Source organism: Peromyscus californicus, unplaced genomic scaffold (assembly GCF_007827085.1).
Source record: "Peromyscus californicus insignis strain IS unplaced genomic scaffold, ASM782708v3 Scaffold_8__1_contigs__length_139910024, whole genome shotgun sequence".
Lineage (NCBI taxonomy): Eukaryota > Metazoa > Chordata > Mammalia > Rodentia > Cricetidae > Peromyscus > Peromyscus californicus.
The window spans coordinates 23,485,347-23,507,962 of record NW_026294606.1 but is presented as its reverse complement, the minus strand read 5'-3'; the positions used below and the strand labels follow the sequence as shown (position 1 = coordinate 23,507,962).

Genomic DNA, 22,616 nt, shown 5'->3' with positions numbered 1-22,616 from the left:
AGAGGAGGAGGTGGAGGAAGAGACTACAACAGTGACAGACATTTGCAATTGAGTTGGATTTATGTAAATTGACCTTGATAATGTGTATGACCTTGATAGTGTGTATCAATCATTTTAGGAACTTACGGGAAATATTGATATTCCCCAGAGAAGAGAACCTGTCCCCAAACTGCACCATCAGTTCCTGAGTGTTTCTTGTCTATCAACCTGCCCTATCGATTTCAGCCTTTCTAACCTCACAGTCATGTGAGCCAAGGACTTAAAAAACAAGACAAACAAAACAAAAAAGGATCTGAACCAGAAAAAAACAAAAACAAAAACCCCTTCTCTTTACCTTTGTATTGTTCACACATAAACAGGACACACACGTGTGCACGTGTATGCGTGCATAGGTGCTTAGCTTCGGATGGCCTTATACCCCAATAGCCCCATTTTATGTTGTAAATGTGTTGACAACACCCTCCCTGAGCACCCTAGGTTAGCAACACACTAGAAGACAGCAAGCCACCCTTGGGCGGCTTTACTGGGAGCTCAGGTCACTGTCCAGCGTCATAAAAACTAGTCCCTGGGCATTTGAGTGCAAGAAAAGGACAAGTTCAAAATCAGAACCATGACTCCTACTGAATGCCACTGTTTGCACAGCATTGTAAAGTCAAAAAGCTGTAAGTTGGGAACTATCTGGTGTGTGTGCAAGTGTGCATGTGTGCCAGTGTGCATGTGTGCATACATACAAATATTTCCCACTGGTTCTGTTTCTCCAGAGAACACCCACCAATATGGACCCTTCCTGAATGCTGCTGTTTCTGGCCTGAACTGTTCAGAATTCCATAGTCCAATAAGTGGTCCAGGGGTTAGGCTCCGGTGGGTCTGATGCAGAATTACTCAGATAAAACCTCAGCCTGTCTGGCTGAGGTTTGAGAAAGTATTGCTCCAGCCATTTGGTCATAGTGTCTTGATTGATAGTTGAATTGTCCTCCTCAGTGGGATAGCCCACCATGGCAAATGTCCAAACCAAACTGGAGAATTTGCCATTTGTAACAGTGGACAACTACAGAATGAGTTTCTTACTTAATTTAGACTTTCCCTTAGGAAACATTCAGAAAGTCATTGGTCACTGGGAATTCAAGTTCTATGTGTCTGGACTTTGTTGGATTATTTACCTTTTCGGACATATTTACCTTATTTACTTTTGTTGGATATACTTACCTTTTTGAGAACAACTTGCAATTTATGTTCCCAGACCATAAGAAATCCTCAGATCTGACTGTGAGGTGTTACCAGCTAGCAGCCTGCTTTGACCTACAATCTACGACAAATTCCTGAGAATCACCTTGAATTTATTTCCCTGGCATTTGCACAAACTGACACAGGTCACTGGGGACACAGATTATTCTGTCATCGCTTGCTACTCCCTTGGGTCAGTGACCGCCTGGTGTAGCATTTCACAGACTCAAGGCACCTTGTCTTCATCAGAGAACTGGATCGCCAGGGTGTCCCAGCCATAGCAGACAGTCATAGACATCTTACATGAGGAACTGGAATACTAGGAGCAACAGAGTAAGGACTGCGGAACCCACTAGATGGGTTAGTAAACACACACTCTTCCATAGATTAACTTTGTATGTTATCAATAACCTTTTATTCAAACAGAGTCAGTTTTGTCAGCATAGGAACCATAAGGCTTCACTAGTTGAAATGTGTCTAAAAGAGGTGATGATTTCAGTGTGTTCACTGTACAGTGAGTTGTGTCTTATCCACAAGTTACAGGTCCAAACTTCTGTCCTGAGTGACTTGTGAAACACAGAAGCTGTCTGCTGTTTGAAACGCCACCTATAGTAAGTAAGGGTCACAGTGTGTCCTCCTGCCTCTGCCTCCAGAGTGCTGGGATTACAGGGGTGTGTTGACACAAAGCCACAGCTCTTACCTCAAAGGAAATGAGAGATAATTTATTATGGAGCTAAATGTCAGTGAGCATGGGCTCAGGTTGCCCCCAATAGCATGTTCCAACATGACCGTAGCAGTTTCCTAAAGTCTCTATAGTAACAGAACAAAGGAATTCACAAATCAAAGTGTTTGAAAAATATATTTGTGGAAACACAGCTAGGCAGGTTGTCCAGCAAGGTAGAAAAATATTTGTATGGGTCTACGGGGCTACTTGATGACATTCTTGGCCTATGGGGCAGTGGAAACTCGGGGTCTGTTTGTACATCCCCAAAGGATTTCCTTAATAATAGTAATAAATGGCTCCTAAGGGGATAAAGTCTCAGATCTGGCTTCAGACCTGTAACATTCCAGCTCTCAACATTACAGATGTTCTCACCAGTCAATCAACGCTGTGGAATCTTTAACACGGGTGAAGGCTTTGCCTCTTTCTCCTAGGAGCTTCAGTTCACAGGTGTCATAGCACTCCAGGTTATGGAGGAGTCCTCTTGATTTACAAATTCACCAGCTGATTTATGAAAAAGCCCACAGGGTAACAGAACACTCGCTAAGTTTCAGACATTTCTCTCCAGGTTTCCATTCTGAAAATACTTAAACAGCCTCCCGATGCTGTCCATGTCTGTGTGAAATTCCCTAACAGTCTAAAAGGAAAAGACTATGACGAATAAGAATAGGAACCTTGGCTGGTAAGCTAAGGGAAGTCAGGCCTGTGCAGTACAGGCCTCCAGCTCATTTATTTGTTCATTTGGGAGACTCACACTCCCAATAGTCTATGTGGTGTGACAGGTTTCAAAACGCTGGGCAAACTTCCAGCATCCTGTCTATCATGTCCCACTGATATCCTCAGCTCACCCTTACGCTAACTCTGATCTGCATATAAATATAGTGAAACAGACAAAACGAAACATACAAAATGAATCGTCTCAACAATTGCCCCTTCGCATGTATTTTCTCGCATGTACTCCATTATCATGGTGCCTGTACCCTGAAATCCTTCTAAAAGTCCTCACTGTCAAAGTTAAAAGGCTGCACTGCTCTATCGAAGTAACCGATCACTGAGCCCATCCCAGACGGACACACATCCCACGCGTCTGCTCCGTCTGTCCCGGAGGGATCTGTCTCTTGAGGAGAAGCCAGGGTGGCTCTGCTGACTTGACAATCTCCCAGAAGTTCCCTAGGGGCTCTCTCTGAAGGAGAGGCTGCCTGGATGGCTGCATCGGGAGGGTCTAAGGCTTGTGGATAGATGGGCACCGGCAGGTTTTCAGAACCACAGGTGCAGCTGGCAAGGCTGCTGACCTCCTGCATGCTGTCACTGTGTTTCAGAGCAGGGTGCTGGTAAGCCTGGTAGGCCACTGTGGTGGTGATCACAGTCTGCAGGGCCTGGGTCCCTGCTGGTGGCACTGGCAGGTACCTGCAGGGCAGCTCTGGGTTGTAATAAGGGCACGTGGTCACAGCCTGGCATTGCCCATAATCAACCCTCTCTTCAAGGCCAGGTTTCCCATGTGCAGGTTTCCAGCCATGATATTTAGCTGTGAAATCCAAGCTTCTCTCATAGCTGCCGTATGAACTGACATTATATTGTAGTGAGTTTAGATGAACCCAGTCTGTGTCATCAGGGATACCGGAAGAATCTTTATACAGGGTGGGATATGGACTTGAACCTGTACCCACAAGACCTGCCAATTCATAGTTCCAAGGTGGCCTGGGCAAATAGATGCTCGGATTTGAGTATTTCTGCAAGGGTAGCGTTACATCTCCCTGAAAGGTGGTCAGGTCACAGGTAACTCTGTGAACATCAGAGTTTGGGAAGGAAGGGCAGGGCTGCCCTGTAATAGGGAAGCTGGCTTCAGCAATCACGTCAAACAGTTCTGGGGGTTCCGGGACAGGCATGCTATTGAGGTTTCCACTGCAATCCTGAGTGCTTCCTACCTAAAAAAGGCACAAATACAGACATATGACACACAACACATACCATGACATATAATATGTAAATGATGTGAGCATCGTTATCTAGAGCAACAGCCAACCACATAAATAAAATACACCTGCAGCTGGACTCTGTGTAGTGAACCATGTCCTACTAAGGTTTACAATTTGAGCCTGGGGTCCAGAGGTTGCCAATGGATGTACTGAACAAGGAAGGTCTCTAATAGCCAGGCAGCGTGGGGTTGAGCAACGGATGTACCTGTTTTTATCCGTGTGCTCCTAAGAGTGGAGGCCCAGGAGCCACGCAGACTTGCCTTCAAATCCTGTCCCCGTTCCTCCCAACCAAATGGGTGTTTTCTCTGGGCCTGAATCAACATTTTAAATACAGGGCTTATGTGTAGCCAGCTCTTCCGAGGGTTTCTGTAACCCTGGAATGCATGAACTCTCAGATCAGTGCTTGGTATGTGGAAGGGCTTGAACAATGTCAGGGTCTGCTCTGCTCATGCTCACTGCCTGCTTGGCCTGTTTTGGTAGAAATGCAAATTTGGTCAAGTTGACTAGGGAAAACTTATCTGTTCCTTCATAAACACCGCTACTAGTGCTTGGATCGTAAGTGCCCCCCAACGATCCATGTGTTTTAGGCTTGGTCCCCAGGGTGACACCATCAGGAGATGGTGGACTCTTAAAGTGGTGGGGTCTAGCAGGAGATTATCGGTCACTGGGGGTGTGTCCTCAGTAGAGGTATTGGGAATTGGCTCCCTCTTTTCTCTTTTTCTCTTTTGTTTCAGGTGATGAGGTAAAGAGTGTCTCCCATCATGCACTCCTCACTCCAAAATGGGGCTCACTGGAACCAGACTGAAACTTCTAAAACCATGAACCCCAACAAACCTATCCTCTCTGCAAGTTTATTGTCTCAAGTATTTTGTTACAGTAACAGAAAACTAACACAAAATGCGAAAAACCCTCTCAAGGATGCCCTATTAATTCAGTGTTGATATGCACATACAACAGTCTCTCCTAAGCACAATTTTGCTTTTTGAGGTTTCAGTTTTGGGTTAATAACCCCCCTCCCACCCAGTGGAACATTTTGAAAATAAGTAGCTCGTGCAAGTTCAAAATAACTTGAATTATAATGAATTGCTACAATTGTTCTTTTGTTTTAATTATTAATCCACTGGCATACCAGTTTACAAATTAAACTTTATCTTGGTGTGCCTGTGTAGGGAAAGCTACAGGATGTTCAGGGCAGATTCAGGAACTCACTGAGAGAGAATTGTGCTCTGTATTTATCTCTGTGGGACAACTGCCTTCGTTCAAGTCAGCAAGCATCCTGACGTCATCGCCTGGAGGACCACTCACCTATTTTAAAGGAGGGATTGGAGCCCTGAGCCAAGTGTTGATTTAATGACATTTGTTAGAGACATGTAATTTTCATACGAAATTAAATCTTTGCCATTGTTACATGGCATTCATCGTTCAGTTAGCTGTCAGTTATCCTGGAAGTAAACACAGACCCTGGGTGGGGTCAGTGGCCGTTACCTGAGGCTCTCTGGAGCTCCTTTTCTGGGGTTGGTAGAAAGAGACCATCTGCCTCTTGAAGGCACTTCTTCTAGCTTCCGTCTCTGACTTACTCTCTGGTCTGGGGTGATCGTGAACCCCTTTGGCCTGTGTTAATGAAGACGTTGAATTGCCTATCTGTTTCTCTAGAAGGAAGCCAGCTGTGCTGGGAGTTGGTCCAAACCAGATGAGGCCTTGCCAGGATTGCCAAGTTGTTTTTTTTTTAAATGTTTCTTCAAAACTACAAAGCATTATTCAAAATCAAACAGCATCAATACTAGACATCTTAGCTGCCTGTGGTAGTTCATGCCTGTTATCCCAGTATTTGGTAGGCTGAGGGAGGATGTTCACAGTATGTATGAGGCCATCCTGGGCTACATAGTGAGTTCCAGGCCTTCCTGGGCTACTTATCAGGACCCCATTTCTCAAAGAAAAAAAAAAAAGCCAACAAGGACAATAGTTATCTTAAAAGGCAGCCGTCAACCCTCTTATTCTCTCTAATCAGTGTGACTAGGTTCATACATCTGGCCCTTAAGAGCACACCAAGCCATGCAAGGTAGCACACTGCTGTGATTCCAGCACTCAGCCGGCTAAGGCAGAAAGATCATGAGTTCAACGCCAGCTTGGGCTACCCAGCAAGTTCCCGGTCACACTGAGTGGTGCAGCCCGACCCTGTCTGGGAAACATCAAAATCTAGTCAATAGCCTATCACTCGGTTTCTAGGAAACTAGTGAGCTTACCAGGTACCTGTGGTTTAATCTCCAGGACAGATAGCAGGCAGTTTGCTCCATGTTGTACGACAGAAATACTTAGTACAAATGGTGTTTTGACCTCACTTACCTGAAAAAATATTGCGTTGCCATCAAGTCGCCAGAAGTTGGTGACAGGGTATCCACTGTGCCCTCGGCAAGGAACCAGCTCCAAAGCTGAGTGACAGTTGGGACAAGCTTTCTCTGCAAATCCCAGAAGGAGAAATGTTAAGCTCAACCCGCAGCCTGGAACCTTCTGAAGGAAGTGAGGGGACATCAGCTGGGAACAGAGAACCCAGGGCTCCAAAACCACCCTTCCCAAGCCGCTGTCCCGGCCTCACTCTGCTGCTTCAGCCTGGCCTTGTCGCAGATGGCTGGCCGCAGCTGCAGGTGTGAGCCATCCTGCAGGGCACAGGCCCGGGCACACACCACCACACCCAGGCAGGACTTCTTGAGGATGTGGCCATTGTGGTTGTTGGTGTTGCGCATGGCCCAGCCACTCAGGTGGCGCTGAGCCTTCTTCTCCTGGCTGCTGTAGATGAAGCGCACATAGCCATCAGGCCACTCCCGGAAGTGGTCAAAGTGGGCTGGTTCCTGGGAAAAGATGGCCGATAGAAGAGGGCTTAGGGAGCCAGAATTACAGGCACCCTGCCTTTAACTTCCTCCAAGCCCTGGACGATAAATCAGGATTTTCTTGTAACTCCAGAAATCTTCATACACCCAAATTATTCTAGTATACAATTCCAGTCACCAGCCACATGCTTGACGGATCCTAAATAATACATGTAATCAATGTCCTTTTCTATATAATTTCAACATTAACGATGCTTTACCAAGCATTTTCTATTTGCTAGCTCCTCCCCCGCTCTTTTTTTTGAAGCAAGCTGTTATCTAGCCCAGGCTGACCTCACTATACAGCTGAGGATGATCTTGAACTCTCAATACTCTACATCTTGAGTGTTAGGTTATGGGTGTGGGTGTGTGCCGCCACCTCTTGGCTTTCTTCATGCACTGGAAGATGAGAGTGCATTTTAATTCCTGAACTTCACAGCTCAGCATTAAGGTCACCACAATGTATATAAATGGTGTCAAAATATAAAACAAACATTCTGGATTTGGAAAAGCTGTTCTTTGCATCTACAGACAGCTCATCCTTTCTAGACAACAGTCCATACTTAAATTGATGACCCAAATCCCCAAGACAGAGGAAGTGCTTCAAGTTAATCTCTTCCAGGAAAAATGGACACAGACCACATCACAAAGGTAAGCTAATGACAAGGCTTGAATAACTAGTTTCACATATTTTCTCCCAATGCATTGAATTGAATGCAATTTGGGGACATTTTTCTCATTTGCATAATCTCAGATGATATAAATCAAGGTAAAATTAAAATATTTACAGCTGACTGGCTGCTCTAAAAATAAAAGCTTTCAACTCTTTGCCATGATTCTTTAATTGAAGATTTATTTTATGCTTGTTTCTAATTGTGTGTGTATATATGTCTGTGTGGGGTATGTGTACCTGAAATTAGGTTTCACTGCCTCTAATATGTTGGCAGCACACACACACACACACACACACACACACACACACACACACACACACACCCTATACAGGATGACAGTAGATCTGAGGGAAATTTGAGGTTGTTATCTGGTTTCATCACTTGATGACAGGACAGCAGCCTGAGACTAACAAAAATTCAAGGTCTCTCTCAAGGACACATAACCAGTTTGGCTCACTCACCCAGTTAGTCAGAAGGGCTAGAATGATAAGCTTCTCCAGTGTGTGTGTGTGTGTGTGTGGTCAGGGAGAGGGAGAGAGAGAGATTGTTTTGTTATTGCTGTTTATGCCTCAGTGTGCCTGTCCATTCTCACAGGTTTGATAAGCTCCTGGTTAAGAATCAGACTCCCTAGGCCAGTGAGACGATGTAGCAGGTAAAGGTACTTGCCATGCAAACCTGACCATCAAGTTAAAACTTGAATCCCATGGAAGAAAAAGAGAACTGACTCATGACCTCCACACATACATCATGGCATGCCCATGTCTGCATGTACATGTGCACACATGATATCCACAAAAAAATAATAAAAGCAGATTCCCAAAGAAAGTAAAAATAATTGCTGTTCACTAGGAAGTCTACATATTTTTGAGGTCATGTTCTTATTGCATCGTTGGGTCTGATTCATTTCAAAACACAAGATTAGATTGTTTCCTATGGAGATTCACAGAGACAGAAGGCAGCAACAATGGGACATGCGTACTGTGGTCTATTTTCAGAACAGTTGCACCGTGAGATGCTGAAGGAGGCAAGCTGAACACAAGCAAGTCAAACTCTACACATAGGTGCATAAAAATAATGCTGAACTCTACCAGAGGCGACACACCTTGCTCACACAACTCCCGTTTCTGAGTATTATCTGGCACAGCCTAGAGGCCACATAAACGCCAAATCTCAAAGCCTAAACCAAGACTTTACTGGAAGCCCACCTTCACAAATGCTAGGGAAGCAAATCTTCTCCAGCCCCTAAGGGTGCCTGTGCACACATGAATACTACACTATGTACACACACCACACACACACACACACACACACACTTGCAGGGCTGACCTGAAAGTCATTAGTTTTGATCCAAACACCAATTGCTGAGTTCATCGCCTGTACTTGGCTCTGATAATGAAGAAGAAGTTTACCATGAGAGCATGGTCATGTCACTGCTAGGGAAGTGAGTGTGGGTCAAGGATGGCTTCACAGGCGGTGGAGGGCTTTCAGTAAGTCACTCCAGTCTGGACATTTGTTTTAGATTCCAGGCACCTCCTAGTGCTTGACTCGGTCATGTGAGAATCAGCAGTACTTACATTTGCTGAGTTTTCTCCAAAACTTCCTTTTGAACTTTGAATAAGTGAGTAAGGAGTGAAGCTTTTTGTTGTTTTGCTTTGAAATGAGGTTTTGTTAAAGAGCCCAGATTGGCCTTGGATTTGTGGCAATCCTCCTGCCTCAGCCTCCAAGAAAAAGAGACTCAGTTTCTGCCTTGGTTCAGAGAATGGGGAGAGAATACAGAGCTTGGCCTGACAACTTAGGAACATAGGTCTGTATTTTTGTAGATTTTAACGTGTTTCAGAGAGGCACAAGTAAATCACTCTAAGTAGAAACATCTCTAAACTGACCTCTGCTTTCTGTAGCATCCAGCTTCCCTCCATATCTGAAGACCCTTAGAAGGGTGTGTGTGTGTGTGTGTGTGTGTGTGTGTGTGTGTGTGTGTGTGTGATCTGAAGACCCTCAGAAGTGTGTATGTGATCCAAAGACCCTCAGAAGTGTGTGTGTGTGTGTGTGTGTGTGTGTGATCTGAAGACCCTCAGAAGTGTGTATGTGATCCAAAGACCCTCAGAAGTGTGTGTGTGTGTGTGTGTGTGTGTGTGTGTGTGTGTGTGTGTGAGAGAGAGAGAGAGAGAGAGAGATCTAAGGACCCTCAGAAGTGTGTGTGTGTGTGTGTGTGTGTGTGTGTGTGTGTGTGGTCTCAGCATGAATTAACTTGCAGCTTCCCCTTTGGCTGGACAGTGTCACATTTTACCCAAAGCACAGTGTCTTCCTCACCTGAGGCATCTGCGGATCATTTATGTCCCACGTGAGTTTCATCCCATAGGAAAGCACAGAGTCTGCATCCTGTGTGGTGCTGCTGGCATCTGCAAGGGCCTCCAGGACTCTCTAACCAGGATCCTGAAAGAGAAAAACAAGTACACGGGGTGACTCCTTCCCCAAAATGAGAAGTAGGCTGAGAGAGGTGAGTGAAATAAGGAGGAGGAAAAGAAGGAGGAGGAGGGAGGAGAAAGGTGGAGGAGGGGCAGAGACAGACATACACAGAGAGGGAGGGAGGGAGGGAGGGAGGGAGGGAGGGAGGGAGGGAGACAGAGAGAGAGAGAGAGAGAGAGAGAGAGAGAGAGAGAGAGAGAGAGAGAGAGAGAGAGAGAGAGAGAGAGAGCCAGTTGGCCCAGGTGAGTGCCCTGTCCTTGGCTGCGGTGCTGAAATGTCTCCTTCTGAAAGCTAGCATCTTTAAGCAGGTTTATACCGGACCCACTCCGCGGCTCTCCCTCTACTGGGTAACCTCTCCAGCACCTGAAGCCACAGCAGTCAGCAGCAGGCTTCTCTACCTAGGCAGAGCCAAGAATGCAGGGGAGAGTCAACGTGAACTGCTGAGCGAAGGAAAACTGAAGCTGAGAAGTTGGCGACCCAAGCAAATAGAGCAGTTTAATTTATGCTGAGAACCAAAACCGACTGCTTGTTATCTTCTCTGCTGGTTCTGGTCAGGGCTTGGATTGAGGCTCTGGAAGCAAAGGTTTCCATCAAAGTCTCTCCAGAGCTTTGCGCTGTGGGGAAAGTGAGAGAGACTGGAGAGCCAGCAGCGGGGCCCTGCAGCCGAGGGGCCAGCCTCCTTGGAGCTCTGGGTTCTTGGAGTAGTCGCTGTTCTCAAGTCTGTGTTCTGTGGTTTGGTCTGACAGTAAGTTTAGCATTCCAGTACGTTCTCAAGCCTAGGCACACTTCAGGCAGTCCTGACCACCGGGAAAAGTCCTGGGAAGTGAATCTGGAGGTTGGGGTCTGATGGCCCTGGATAGACAGACAGGGAGGGAGGAGAGTAAACGCTGCTGCTGGAGTTCCCAGCCCAAAGAATTTCCTCCCTCTCTGCACCTGCTCCTCTCCCCTCTCCTCATGCCTTTACGGCTCTCTCCCTCTCCTCTCTCCCTCAGCACCCATAGTTAAAGAGAGAGAGAGAGACCAGGGGTTTGTGAGTTCTCCGTTGCCACCCATAAGAACACCCTTGTTAAAACAGACTGTATTGCCACTGTCGCTGCCACTCCTAGGAGATCACCTTTATCCTCAGCGGCTTTGGAGGAGAACGTTGTCTAGGAGGCTGAAAACCCACCCCCATCCTCCTCCCCAACCTGAGGCGACTTTTCTCTTTCATCTGTCTCTTTTTGACAGCTCTGGCACCCGAGACATTCAATATAAGGATGCCACTAGAGTCTCTCTCTCTCTCTCTCTCTCTCTCTCTCTCTCTCTCTCTCTCTCTCTCTCTCTCTCTCTCTCTCACACACACACACACACACACACACTCTCCTCCTCCTCCTCTCATCTCTCCTCCCCTCCCCTTCCCTCTCCTCCCCTCTCCCCTCCCCTTCTTTCCTGGCATGCTCGCTGGCCACTGCAGAGCGCTATCCGTGAGCAAAGGTGGGCTTCCGAATCTCTTCCCCGTGCTGGCTTTGCAGCTGGCACTCTTCCACTGTCGGTCTTAGCCAAAACAAATGAATACATAAGTAAGTAAATAAATAGATACGCGAATAAATAAAAAAATAAACGAGCAAAACCCATGGTACAGGTCGCTGTTAGCGGAAGTGTTCCCGGTTCAGGTTCGTTCTGGGGTGCTCACTGGCATCTCAGACCCAACAGGGCAGCATGGGTCTCACTTGGCTTGGTCAGAGCCAGGCAAGCGCCTTCTGCAGGAGTAATGCCCGCTTCTGTGCAAATTTCGAAAGAGCTGGTGCGTTTTACCGCCAGGGTTTCTGTGTAATAACCTCAGGAAACAGGGATCTTGCAACGCTCCTGGGCCTCTACCTCCCAGTCAACTTGCTTGCTAGGGAGGGTCAACTCAATAGAAAGCCGGCGGGCCAGTTAGGACCCACAGGGATGAGAAGAGATGGGGATAGGGGTTGGGTGCCCGCTGAGAGCATTTCCTGAGCTTGCTTCCTCTAGCTCCAAGCTGGATTCTTATTTTAAATACCAAAAGTCCTAGCAGATGAAAGAGATTTGTTAACTTCAGAACGTTTCACCGAAGTTCCTTTCTAAAAATCGCCCTCACCTTACTGAAGTGTAGTTGGGGACAACGAAGTGTCTCCACTTTCCAGTGCGCCCTCATGTTATTGACTGTGAAGGCCCAGGCTGCTCCTGCCATTCAGTTGCTTTTTTGTTCGCTTGTCTTTCCAATTTTAGTTTAAGCTATTGACTGTTTTAAAACAAGTTTAAACCTCACTAAAAGTGACAGCTTAAGACAATTTATGTTTTTGAACATAAATTGTTGCCCTATAATGGTGTGGGGGTAAAATACATTAGTAAAAGAAGCTAATCAAAGTGAAAATATAAATAAACTACGGTGTATTGATGCTTGTCTTGTTGCTTTTAATAACTTCTCAAGATTGAGATGCATTGCCACTGTAGGGTTTGGAAGTATATAATTTCTCCCAAATTCTGAAAATGATGTTTCCTGTCTAATATTTCAAAATGAATTTTCATCTCTGAAGTACATTTAGGTTGGGTTTGGTTACCACTTTTTCGAGACTGGGCTTTCTTTCCTGCTGCAGTGTTTGCATTGACCTAAGATACTCTGCGTTGGTTCCTGTCCGTCACATTCTTGATCACTAGTTAATACGAAAGAACCTGTGAATTTCAGGAAGGAGCAAGTCTCTCAATTTGCAAAGGTTAGGTTAAAATAGGCAAATTAACTACATCGTCGACATCATATTTTCTAGGAGCTGATATGTTCAGTACTGGGTAGACAAATGGCCAGGCTTGCAAGTTTGGGCTTATTAACAGGGATTGTAGATACATGCACGAAATATGCTTTTTGTTCATGTAGGCAAATGTCTTCTGAAGCATCACAGCATAAAACTGTGTCTGGTTGTAATAAAAGTCAGGCTTTACACAAGGGATGTTTGGAATGTAGGAGGCATCTATTTATATTTATTTATTTGTGTGTGTCTTTGTGTGTGTGTGTGTGTGTGTGTGTGTGTGTGTGTGTGTGTGTGTGTGTGTGTGCTATTTGGAAGTCAGAGGACAAGTTACAGGAGTCACTCCTCTCCCTCTACTGTCTGGATCTTGGTGATCAAAGTCGGGTCCCCAGGCTTTGTGGCAGGCTGAGCCACCTCTCCAGCACTGTATCCTACGAAGAAAACTATAATACAACTTATTTTTGTCGTGGGGCTCACACATTTGGTCTCTCTTCAAAAAGCAGCCTGTCCCTAGAACACACACTTAGGTTAAAGGAAGTGGTTGAAAACCAAGCTATTAAAAATCTGTCTCTCAAGCCGGGCGTTGGTGGCGCACGCCTTTAATCCCAGCACTCGGGAGGCAGAGCCAGGCGGATCTCTGTGAGTTCGAGGCCAGCCTGGGCTACCAAGTGAGTCCCAGGAAAGGCGCAAAGCTACACAGAGAAACCCTGTCTCGAAAAACCAAAAAAAAAAAAAAAAAAAAAAAAAAAAAAAAATCTGTCTCTCAGGCGGGTCAAGTCTGTAATCACAGCACTTAGAAGACTGAGGTAAGAGGTCAGTCTGGACTGCATAGTGAGACTGAAAAAATAAATATGATCTTTCTTCCTTTGACTAAGGTACCATATAACACTTTATTTTGTTGTATCAGGGCTGTATTAGTCATGTTCGGTCCAAGTCTGGTTCAGAGGGACCACACCACTTTCTGAACGAGAATCCCTTCCCAGGGTGCTTTTGTTTGGTCAAGATGAAGCAGGGAGCCTGTCCTGGCGGCTCACACTTTAATCCCAGCCTTCTGAGCGGTCCAGGCTAGCTTGGGGTACAGAGTGAGTTCCGGGACAGTCTAGAGTGCAGAATGAGACCCTGGAACCAAACCAAGCTCAATCCCCAGCCCCCACCCCCCATAGTGACTCAGTCTAGCAACTTGGTCAGATTCCAGAGGGCAGTAAACTTCACTGGCTTCAGCCACAACGGTGCGTGTTCAAAACCTCCGACTCCTGCAGGTGCACACTTTCCCTGCCTTACCCGCATTCCCTGCAAGAGTGTGCCCAGCCGGCAGGGCAGCCTGACTTTGCTGTTACTCATGTGCTTTCTAGAATCACAAACCCCCGGGAGGGAGTCTAGTAGAGTTCGGTAGCAGGTTCTTCCAATTGGAGTTCCTGGAGAAGAGTGAACTCCAAGAATCACCTGCGACCGATCCTCCCTTTGATCTCAGCGGGGATCTTGGGCTAGCTGAGGAGCGAGCTGTGCTGCGCAGCTGGGCGCGGCAGACACTGGGGGTGGCAGTGTCGCTTGAAGCCCCAAGATGCCAGCGGTGAGTGACATCGGGGAGAGGAGCCCGGCCTCCCTTCCAGGGTCGGGGCACGGAGGGAGCACTGTCCTCTCTGCGCTCGGGCTAGGCAGCCTGCCCCCGCCTCCTCCCCCCACCCCCGCCCCCGGGCGCCCAGCATCGTTCGTTCGGCGGTCCAGACAAATCCTTAGGGATACCGGGGCACCTTGGGGCGCAACAACCTCTTGGGTTTGCTTGGCGCTAGCTGGCAGCATTCAGGAAGATGGGGAGACAACAGAGATCCTGATCCCCCTTTCAAAAAGCCACTGGGGAGGGAAAATGGAGAACTGGAACGCTGCAGCTCTTTTGAGAGCACTATTCAGCGCTTTTCCTGACGGGCTTCTACAGACCTCTTTCTCTCTTTCCCAGTCCTGGTAACCCAGCCACCGGCAAGGAAAGGACAATCCTGGTGACAGATAGGGTCTTAATACCCCTCGAGCTCCCGCTTTTACCGGTCATTGGCTAGCACTCTGGTGAAAAACAAGTCTAGATGAACACGGGTCTTTGACGTCTTCTGTTTATACATACTGATGGTAAAAATATTGCAAAAATACACTTGACATTAGGGATTTTGATTAAATTCCTACAAATAGGACTGTTAACCTAAAGTAGATTTTCTTTAGTTTTGCCGTGTGTGAGACAGGGTCTCATTTGTCCAGACTGCTGTAGATTCTCCACGTAGCTGAGGATAATTTTGAACCCTTGATCGACCTCCCAAGTAGTGGGATCACAGGAAGGACCGCCGCAGCCGCCTCCAGCGAGACTTAAAGAGAGCCATTTAGCAGAGATTTACTTTACTTTGTGTACCCCTGTACTTGCCCATGAAATTGTAAGAGGCAAACGAAGAGACTGGCGGCTATGTGTAAACACAGAACAGTCAACCAGGCACCGCCCCTTGTGAAAACGTACCAGCCCACTACACGTTTGGAAACTTACATGTGCTGTGGCTATTTAAACCTTGAAATTTCACTATATAAGCCCGAATGTTAAACTTTATGTGACAAATAAAAGGAGCTTCGAATCTACTTCCTTGTTACAACTTGCAATATAAACTTTGAATATGGATATGAATTTAAACATGAATTTTATTAACTCAAAGTCCTTTTCTAATTTATGACGCTCTCTTTAAACTTCGTTTATCCTGTCCGGACATTTATTCAGGGTTTTTTTGTTTGTTTGTTTGTTTGTGTTTTTTTTTTTTTGCTCTCGAGATGGTGCTTTGTTTCCACAGACCATGTCCAAGGAGATAACATTTAAAACAAACCCACTCTCTTATCTAAACCTATGATTAGTGATATGTACAAACAACTGTGTAAACTTTTCTATTTTTAGAACTTGAAATTCGTTTTTTACTCTTCTTTTTTTGGTTTTTCGAGACAGGATTTCTTATTTCCTTTTTTAAAGAACATCTTTTTATTGCACACAGAAAAACGAAAATCCTCTGCAGTCTGTTAAGGAGGATACTGGAACTGGCAAGACCCAAGGTGCTTTCTGGGTAATGATAAAGTTTATTTTCTACTCTATCTGTGTTATAGTTGGGAGTTCTGGGTGGCTCCTCGGCCCTGTTGTTCCTTAAGCCTGGAGCAGAGAAATCCTGGCTTACTCTACTGTGGTATCACATGCTAACCATACCTGTGGGACTTTCCAGAACCCTACTGTAAATTATCCTGTGTCTAGCATTTATTCCAAGTAGAAGTAGCCAGCACTAAAGACAACAAATTCAATGCCTATCCTCAGGGAGCTTAGCACCTGCAGAGAGCCAAGCACCAGCTGCCCAAACCTGATAGAGCAGGGTTGTAGTGCAGAAAGCACCTGGCCTGCTCCATTTAAGGTGGTCCCGGAAGCCCGGCCTTTAAGTTGGTACTTAGAGTCAGCTTCACTGAAGAGAAGATGGTGAGGCTCAGGAATCCTGACATAACTGTGTGCAAAAGCCTGAGGCAAGCAAGACCTCGCTTTATTCTAGATATTAGCTTTCTTTTTCTCTCCTCTTGTTTTCTGACCCTTAACGGGTGAGTCTAGGCTTGAAGATTTGGTTTAGACTCGGGTGCTTTCACCTGTTTGCCCATAATTGAAGAGTGGTTTTCCTTAAGTCTGTTATTGTCGAACTCAAGCAGGGTCCACAGGGAGTCTGAACGCTAAGAAACCCCAAGGAGACACAGCTGCTGCAGGGGCCCCACTGACCCCACATCTAGAACTTTTGTCTGGTGCTAATGAATGCTCTGACATTTTGATAAGTGATTATCAATAGACACTACTATTTTGTAGTTCCCATGTCTAGACCTTTTGTTTAAAGCTAATGAAAACTAATATTTTGAGTGATTGTCAACAGACATTTTGCTATTTTGTAGTTCAAGACTTATGTCTTTATTGCATTTTTGCTCCATATTATCTCACACTGAATTATAATTATTATTTGCAGTAAGGATGTTGGCACAGAAAGTCTTTCTCATGCTAGACAAGTGCTCTACCACTGGACTATATCCCCAGCCACAAAATTAAATTTATTCATTTCTTTAGTGGTGCTGGGCCTTGAACCCAGGACCCTGGCTGTGCTAGGTAGAAGCTCTATCATTTAGCTATATCCCCAGCTCTCTCAGAATTTTTGTTGAGTATACCATTATTTTAAAATATTGATATAAAACGAATGTGCTTTGGAAAATTAATAATCCACACACCATCTCCTTTCCAGCTTCAGTCTCTTGTCAATGATGCATTCCATGGCAAAGGATTTCATAAAATAGAAGAATATCTGCAGCAGAAAGAGAGTCACATGCCTCAAAAATACAACCATCTCCTCCTACACCATCTTGATAGATTGATAAATAAGGTGAGTGGTTTGATTTGTTTTGAGGCCTGAAAAGTCAGTGTGTGCGCACTGGGAAGCGTTCTGAAGTCAGTGTGTTCTGATGCCTAGGAACTGGATAAAAATGAGTTCTGGAATTGTTCCCTGCTGCTGAAATGTATCCAGAGATTCTTCAAAGATGACCCAGACCAAGAGGAGCCCTTGCTAATTCAGCAGGGACTGATCCCAAAGATAAGTGCACTTTACATTTAGGAGGCTTGGGACCCTTTAGAAAATCAGGGTGAGGGGTTGAGGGTGCTGTCCAAGAGTGAAGCATGTGCCTAAGGCATGTGAGGCCCTGGGTGGGGGTGGAATCAAATAATAACTAGTATGCTGGCGTGGTGAGGTTGCATGATTTTAATCCCAGCACTTGGAGGCAGAGGGAGGAGGATCTTTGAGTTCGAGGCCAGCCTGGTCTACAGAGTGAGTTCAGGAGAGCCAGGGCTACACAGAGAAACCCTTTCTCAAACAAACAAACAAACAAACAAACAAAACAAAACAAACCCCAAACAAAAAGCTACCATGAATTTAATTAGATAGTTTGATGTTTTTTCTTCCTTTGAAATCAAATTTGAAAGAAAAAATGGAGTCCAACCTTGTTGCTTCTGTCCCATAATTCATGTTCGGCAGAGCATTTCAGTTACCATTATATCTGAAGTTCTGGGGAATTGAACTCAGACTCTGCATGTGCTAGGTAAAACAAGCTCTGGTCCTCTGCAAGAGCAATTGCTCTTCCAACTGCTGAGCCCTTTCTACAGCCCTCTCTATAGCTATATCTAGATTTTTTTTTCTGAGACAGACTTTTGCTATATAACCCCAGGCTACCCTCAAACTTACAGCAGTCTTTCTGCCTCAGCCTCCTAAGTGCTGGGCTTGCAGACAGATGTATGCTGCTAAGCTCAGCTAGTAATGGCATGCTAGTTTCAGAGACTTTGGGGAAGATGAGGTGAACAGGGGTCTGGCTGTCTATCTGAGTAGACTTCCTGAGCATGATCAAACATAGAAAGATCATAAAAAAAACTTCCCATTGATCTTGACACACCTCTCTCTTTATTCTTCTAAATCCTCAGTCTAAAAAGCAAAGTTAAAAAAAAAGGAGCAAAGATATTTTTGCTTATCCAAGTCCCACGAGTGACAACATTTTACTGCTTTTTAAGATTAGCCAGGTAGTAACGGTGAGTACGTATATCAACAGCAGCTGGAAGCATCGCAGTGTGCAAACCTTACTGCTGCTCTCACTCTAGGGAGCAAGTGAGCCAGCAAGGTTTCTGCTGCCCTGTTTATGGGAAGGAAGGAGCAGGGAAGGAATGCAGTGGCCAAAGGCAACCAGGAGAGGGAGAAGTCTCTGCCCTACCACCTGGGCTGTCTGGATTTTAGAGTTTACCAAGACATTGGGCCAAGAAAGGACCATTTTACAATACACTGCCACTCATTCTGGGGCTGCCCCTTCCAGGGAGAGAGTAAACTGTAGGTTTTCCCAAACTCTTTTCTGATTTTTTGTTTTATTTTATTTAATGTCATTGAGAGTATGTTATGTGTCTAGTGTGTCTAGTGAGTGTGAGTGTGGTTGTGTATATGTGTGCCACAGTGTGTGTGTGTGTGTGTGTGTGTGTGTGTGTGTGTACTCGTAGGTAAAGGACAACTTTTGGATGTCGGTTGTCTCCTCCCTCCATGGATTCTGATAAGGAAACTCAGGTCATCAGGTTTGATGGCACGCACTTTTACCCACTGAGCTTTTAAAATGTTACAGAGGGCATTAAAGACTATGCTTTAGCTGGGTCTGGTGGCTCAGGTCTGGAATCCCAGCTATTTGGGATTCTGATACAGGAAGATTGTAAGTTCAAAGGAAGTCTGGGCTGCAGAGTGAGTTCAAGAGCCATCTGGGTAGCTTGCACAGTGTCTCAAAATAAAAGGTAAAGGATATTCCTTTATAGTAAAGCCTCCTGTGGGGCTTCTCCTGCTTTGGGGAGTTCTTTATAATGTTTCCCTAATAAATCTATGTTTGCTTTTTTCCCAACAGTAAAAGAAAAGAATAGGTAAAAAGAAAACTAGGGATGTAGTTCAGTGATAGAGCACTTGCCTAGCATGGATGAGACCTAATATCCCTACCACTGAAAACAAAAGGCATGATTTAAATTTGTATTTGATGTTCCTTAACTCCCCGGTGCCCTAACTTGGACAGACAATAGAGGGTAAGGAAGAGGAGATAAACCTCAAAGGAAACAGATCAGGGATGCCCCACTAGCACTTTGGAAACTAAGCTGGTTGCTAGGGAGTTGTGAATTGGAGTATGCCCCAACCTGCTTTTCCTCTTTAGGTCTTAAAGGCTACATTAGACACTTCACTCATTCCTATGACACAATGCCTTAAGCAAATTCAGGAGTTATTTGTTTTGGCTCACAGTTTGAGGGTAAAGTCCATCATGATGGGAGTCACAGCTGGAGGAACACAAAGTAGCTGGTCACCTTGCAGCCACAGTCGGGAAGCCCATGGAACTGAATGCTGGTGCTCAGTTCTTGTTTTTGTTGAGTCTAGGACCACAGCTTGTAAGACAGTGCCATCCACATTCATGGTGGATCTTCCCTCCCTGGTTGATTCTTCTGGAAACACCCTCACAGACACACCCAGAGGTGTGTTTCCATGGTGATTCTACATCCAGTCAAGTTGGCAATGAAGGTTAATTATCACAAATGCTCTCCCAATATGTAAAAAATGGGTCACATCAAATCCCTACTGGATTTTGAAATGGAAGTTTCCATGTTCTATTTGCTGATGAGATTGTCACAACTATCTCAGGCATCTTCTGAAGGGTATATTACTACATGTACATTTTGACCAATAAGAGCAGATAGACATTGTGGAGGAGAAAGGGATACTTGATTCTGTACTGTAAAACTAACTGTAGGCTCAGCACACTTAGGAATTAATTCTACTTCATAGAGTAGGAATTCCCTGCAGAAAGCCTATATTTAGCGCTGTCCCTAAGACCCAGGAGGACTCGGCATCATACCCTTAAGCCATTGCTATTGTCCAGTGAGGAAGCTGAGCATCTGGTAAATGATGTACCATTGGGGTACACAAGAGGGCTTTGAGAATGCTGCTTATTTCTTTTTATTTGTAACAATTTTTAGTTTCGTTTTATTTTTTTAATTTTATTTTATAATTAATTTAATTTAATTTTACATATCAGTCATGGATTCCCGTCTTCCCTCCTCCCACCCCTCCAGCTTTCCCTCCCCAGTCCACCCCCAATTCCCACTTCCTCCAAGGCAGGGTCTCCCCTGGGAAGTCAGCCCAGCCTGGTAGATTCAGTTGAGGCAGGTCCTTCTTATTCTTAAGCATCAAGATCAACTACACAGAACCACCCGCCTTTTCAACTCATATTTTCCATCAATGGTTCATGCCCCTCATGCTATGTTCAACTGATGATTTATGACTTTATATGCATGTATTTTCTTACCCTCCTTTGTGTATGTGTGTTACTAGAGATTGAACCCAGGACTTTGCATGCTAGGAGGGTTCCCTAAGCTATATCTCTAGACCTTTTTTTCTGTTTTTATGAGTTGCCAGTTTCAGCAAAAATGGTCCAAAGATGGCCCATACTTTACTGAGTACATCTATTTCAAGATGTCAAGGAAGTTATTTTCAACTATTCTAAGCATAGCATGAAACTGAACTTATATTCTTTTGGGGGGAAAAATCCAATGAGCCAAAAGCTCTTAGAAGAAGAAAGATAACAAGGCCTGAGGTATAGTTTCTATAGTCATGAAGACTTCTGCAGCAATGCCCAAGCTGTTCATCTTTTTGTTTAATTTGGTTTTGTGAGAGGATCTCACTGTGTAGTTTAGGCTGGCCTTGAATGCATAGAAGTCCTCATGCCTCATCTTCCCAAGTCCTGGGCTTCTAGGCACGCTCTACCACACCTAGCTCATTCATCTTTTTTGATTGTTTGCTTTCTATAGCTTCCCAAAGCCATTCGATTTGCCCTGTGCTGCACAGGTTCACCTAACAAACTCTTCAGCAGCCTCTCCTGTGGGTGTTTTGGCACCAATCCTCATCAAGTGTCCCATTTTTACTGATGTGTATGACTTATCCTAATTCTAGACTATTTGCATACTTTCTGACTGGCTCTTGGTGGATGGGAAGCCTGTATTATGTGAGGGAAAAGGTTTTCCAGCTGCTTTCTCTAGTGGGAGATTGTCTTATAAATCTTGTGAGGTAGGTGGTACTCGGACCATGCGGTTCTATCAGCACCTCTTCTGTGCACATGGTTTCCTGGTTTGAAACAGTCACAGGATTTCTGATGACAAACGTCATGGCCTCAGATGCACTGCTGACTACTGCCCTGGGAGACTTCCTGGACACCGCCCTGGTAAGGATGGGAGTGCTTCAAGGGATGATGCCAACGGTGATAGGCAGGAATCTAAGTGATTTGTAAAACTTCCTTCTGTTTTAAGTTCAGACTTAAAAAGAAATCTTTTATGAAGTTGGCCTTTTATAAGATGTGAATTTTTAAAGACTTTCATAGTTTATGATTAAGTCATTGTGTGAAAGAGTAGCAGACATTAATATATTCAACCAATGACATAAGAAACTGAGAGTTCATTGATTTTATATATTCTAACATGTTATTTGTGTGACTGTAGGGAATGTGCTCATTTTAATGAGGTAGCTATAATTCTAACAGTCTTCTAGTGGGTTTTTTCTCCCATCTCTGCGTTCAGTTTCTGTCCGTTAGTATTCATGTGTTAGTGTCAGAATGTATGATGCTTTGAAGTAACAAGCTGCACTTTTCCTTCCCGTTCATCAGGTCATTTCCAGGCACAGCAGGAAAGGTACGTATACGAGCAGTTACTAATTGGCTATTTTTCATCAAGAGAATATCTTGGCACCGATGGTTTAAATGCCAGGCAAGGGTGAAATTTAAACACATCTGGATTTATCAACCACTTTACACAGTCCTGCTCTGATGCAGGAAGGCATTTTTTGGTAAAGTGTGTCTCAGTTTTCTGCAATGTATTGGTGGCTCTGGTCACCGCTGTGTGGCAATCCTCTGTTCAGGTAGTGGAGAGCCATTCTGTCTCCAAAGCAGCAGGAGTTTTAGCTGGGTTTGGATCTGGTTTCTGCCTAGGTTCACTCGCTAGAGGCCTGGTCCTGCTGGGCCTACTGTGAAGCAGTTAGATCACCATGGCCTAGCTCTGTGAAGGGATTAATCATGTGTGAGACTGAACTAGAACTCGTGAGAATAGAAACTAACTGCTGGAATTACTTGTTAGAAAGAGTTGGGCTGTTGCCTTTTGCTTTCATGCTGTCTGCTGCCCATGTGGCCTCTTCCACACTGTGTTCCTGCCACTGTGACTCCATCCACCATGGGTTCCTCCCCAGAAGTCACAGACTATGCCACCATGCTTTAGAGCCTCCAGACCTGTGAGCTAAATCATCCTCTTTTCTTTGTTAAACAGACTCAGCTTCTGGTTATAGCAACAGACAGTTGCCCAAGACACAGACCAGCAAGGT

General features: G+C 45.1%; 2 protein-coding genes across 2 annotated transcripts in view; one reads left to right on the top strand and one right to left on the bottom strand.

Moving 5' to 3' along the window:
- Positions 1 to 2,937: 2,937 nt before the first annotated feature.
- On the bottom strand, positions 2,938 to 13,959 carry Gcm2 (glial cells missing transcription factor 2). Its single transcript, XM_052728451.1, has 6 exons — positions 13,954 to 13,959; positions 9,770 to 9,880; positions 6,515 to 6,767; positions 6,265 to 6,377; positions 5,407 to 5,532; positions 2,938 to 3,870 (listed from the first exon to the last, which is right to left on the bottom strand). Exons 1-6 carry the CDS (start codon positions 13,957 to 13,959, stop codon positions 2,938 to 2,940), a joined length of 1,542 nt encoding a protein of 513 aa, XP_052584411.1.
- Positions 13,960 to 14,233: 274 nt separating this feature from the next.
- Sycp2l (synaptonemal complex protein 2 like) overlaps positions 14,234 to 22,616 on the top strand; it is a 56,252-nt gene continuing 47,869 nt past the window's right edge. The window contains 6 exon segments of the mRNA XM_052728450.1: positions 14,234 to 14,242; positions 15,684 to 15,752; positions 16,947 to 17,084; positions 17,172 to 17,291; positions 21,367 to 21,471; positions 21,910 to 21,934. Of these exon segments, the coding sequence (XP_052584410.1) occupies positions 14,234 to 14,242; positions 15,684 to 15,752; positions 16,947 to 17,084; positions 17,172 to 17,291; positions 21,367 to 21,471; positions 21,910 to 21,934 (466 nt within the window).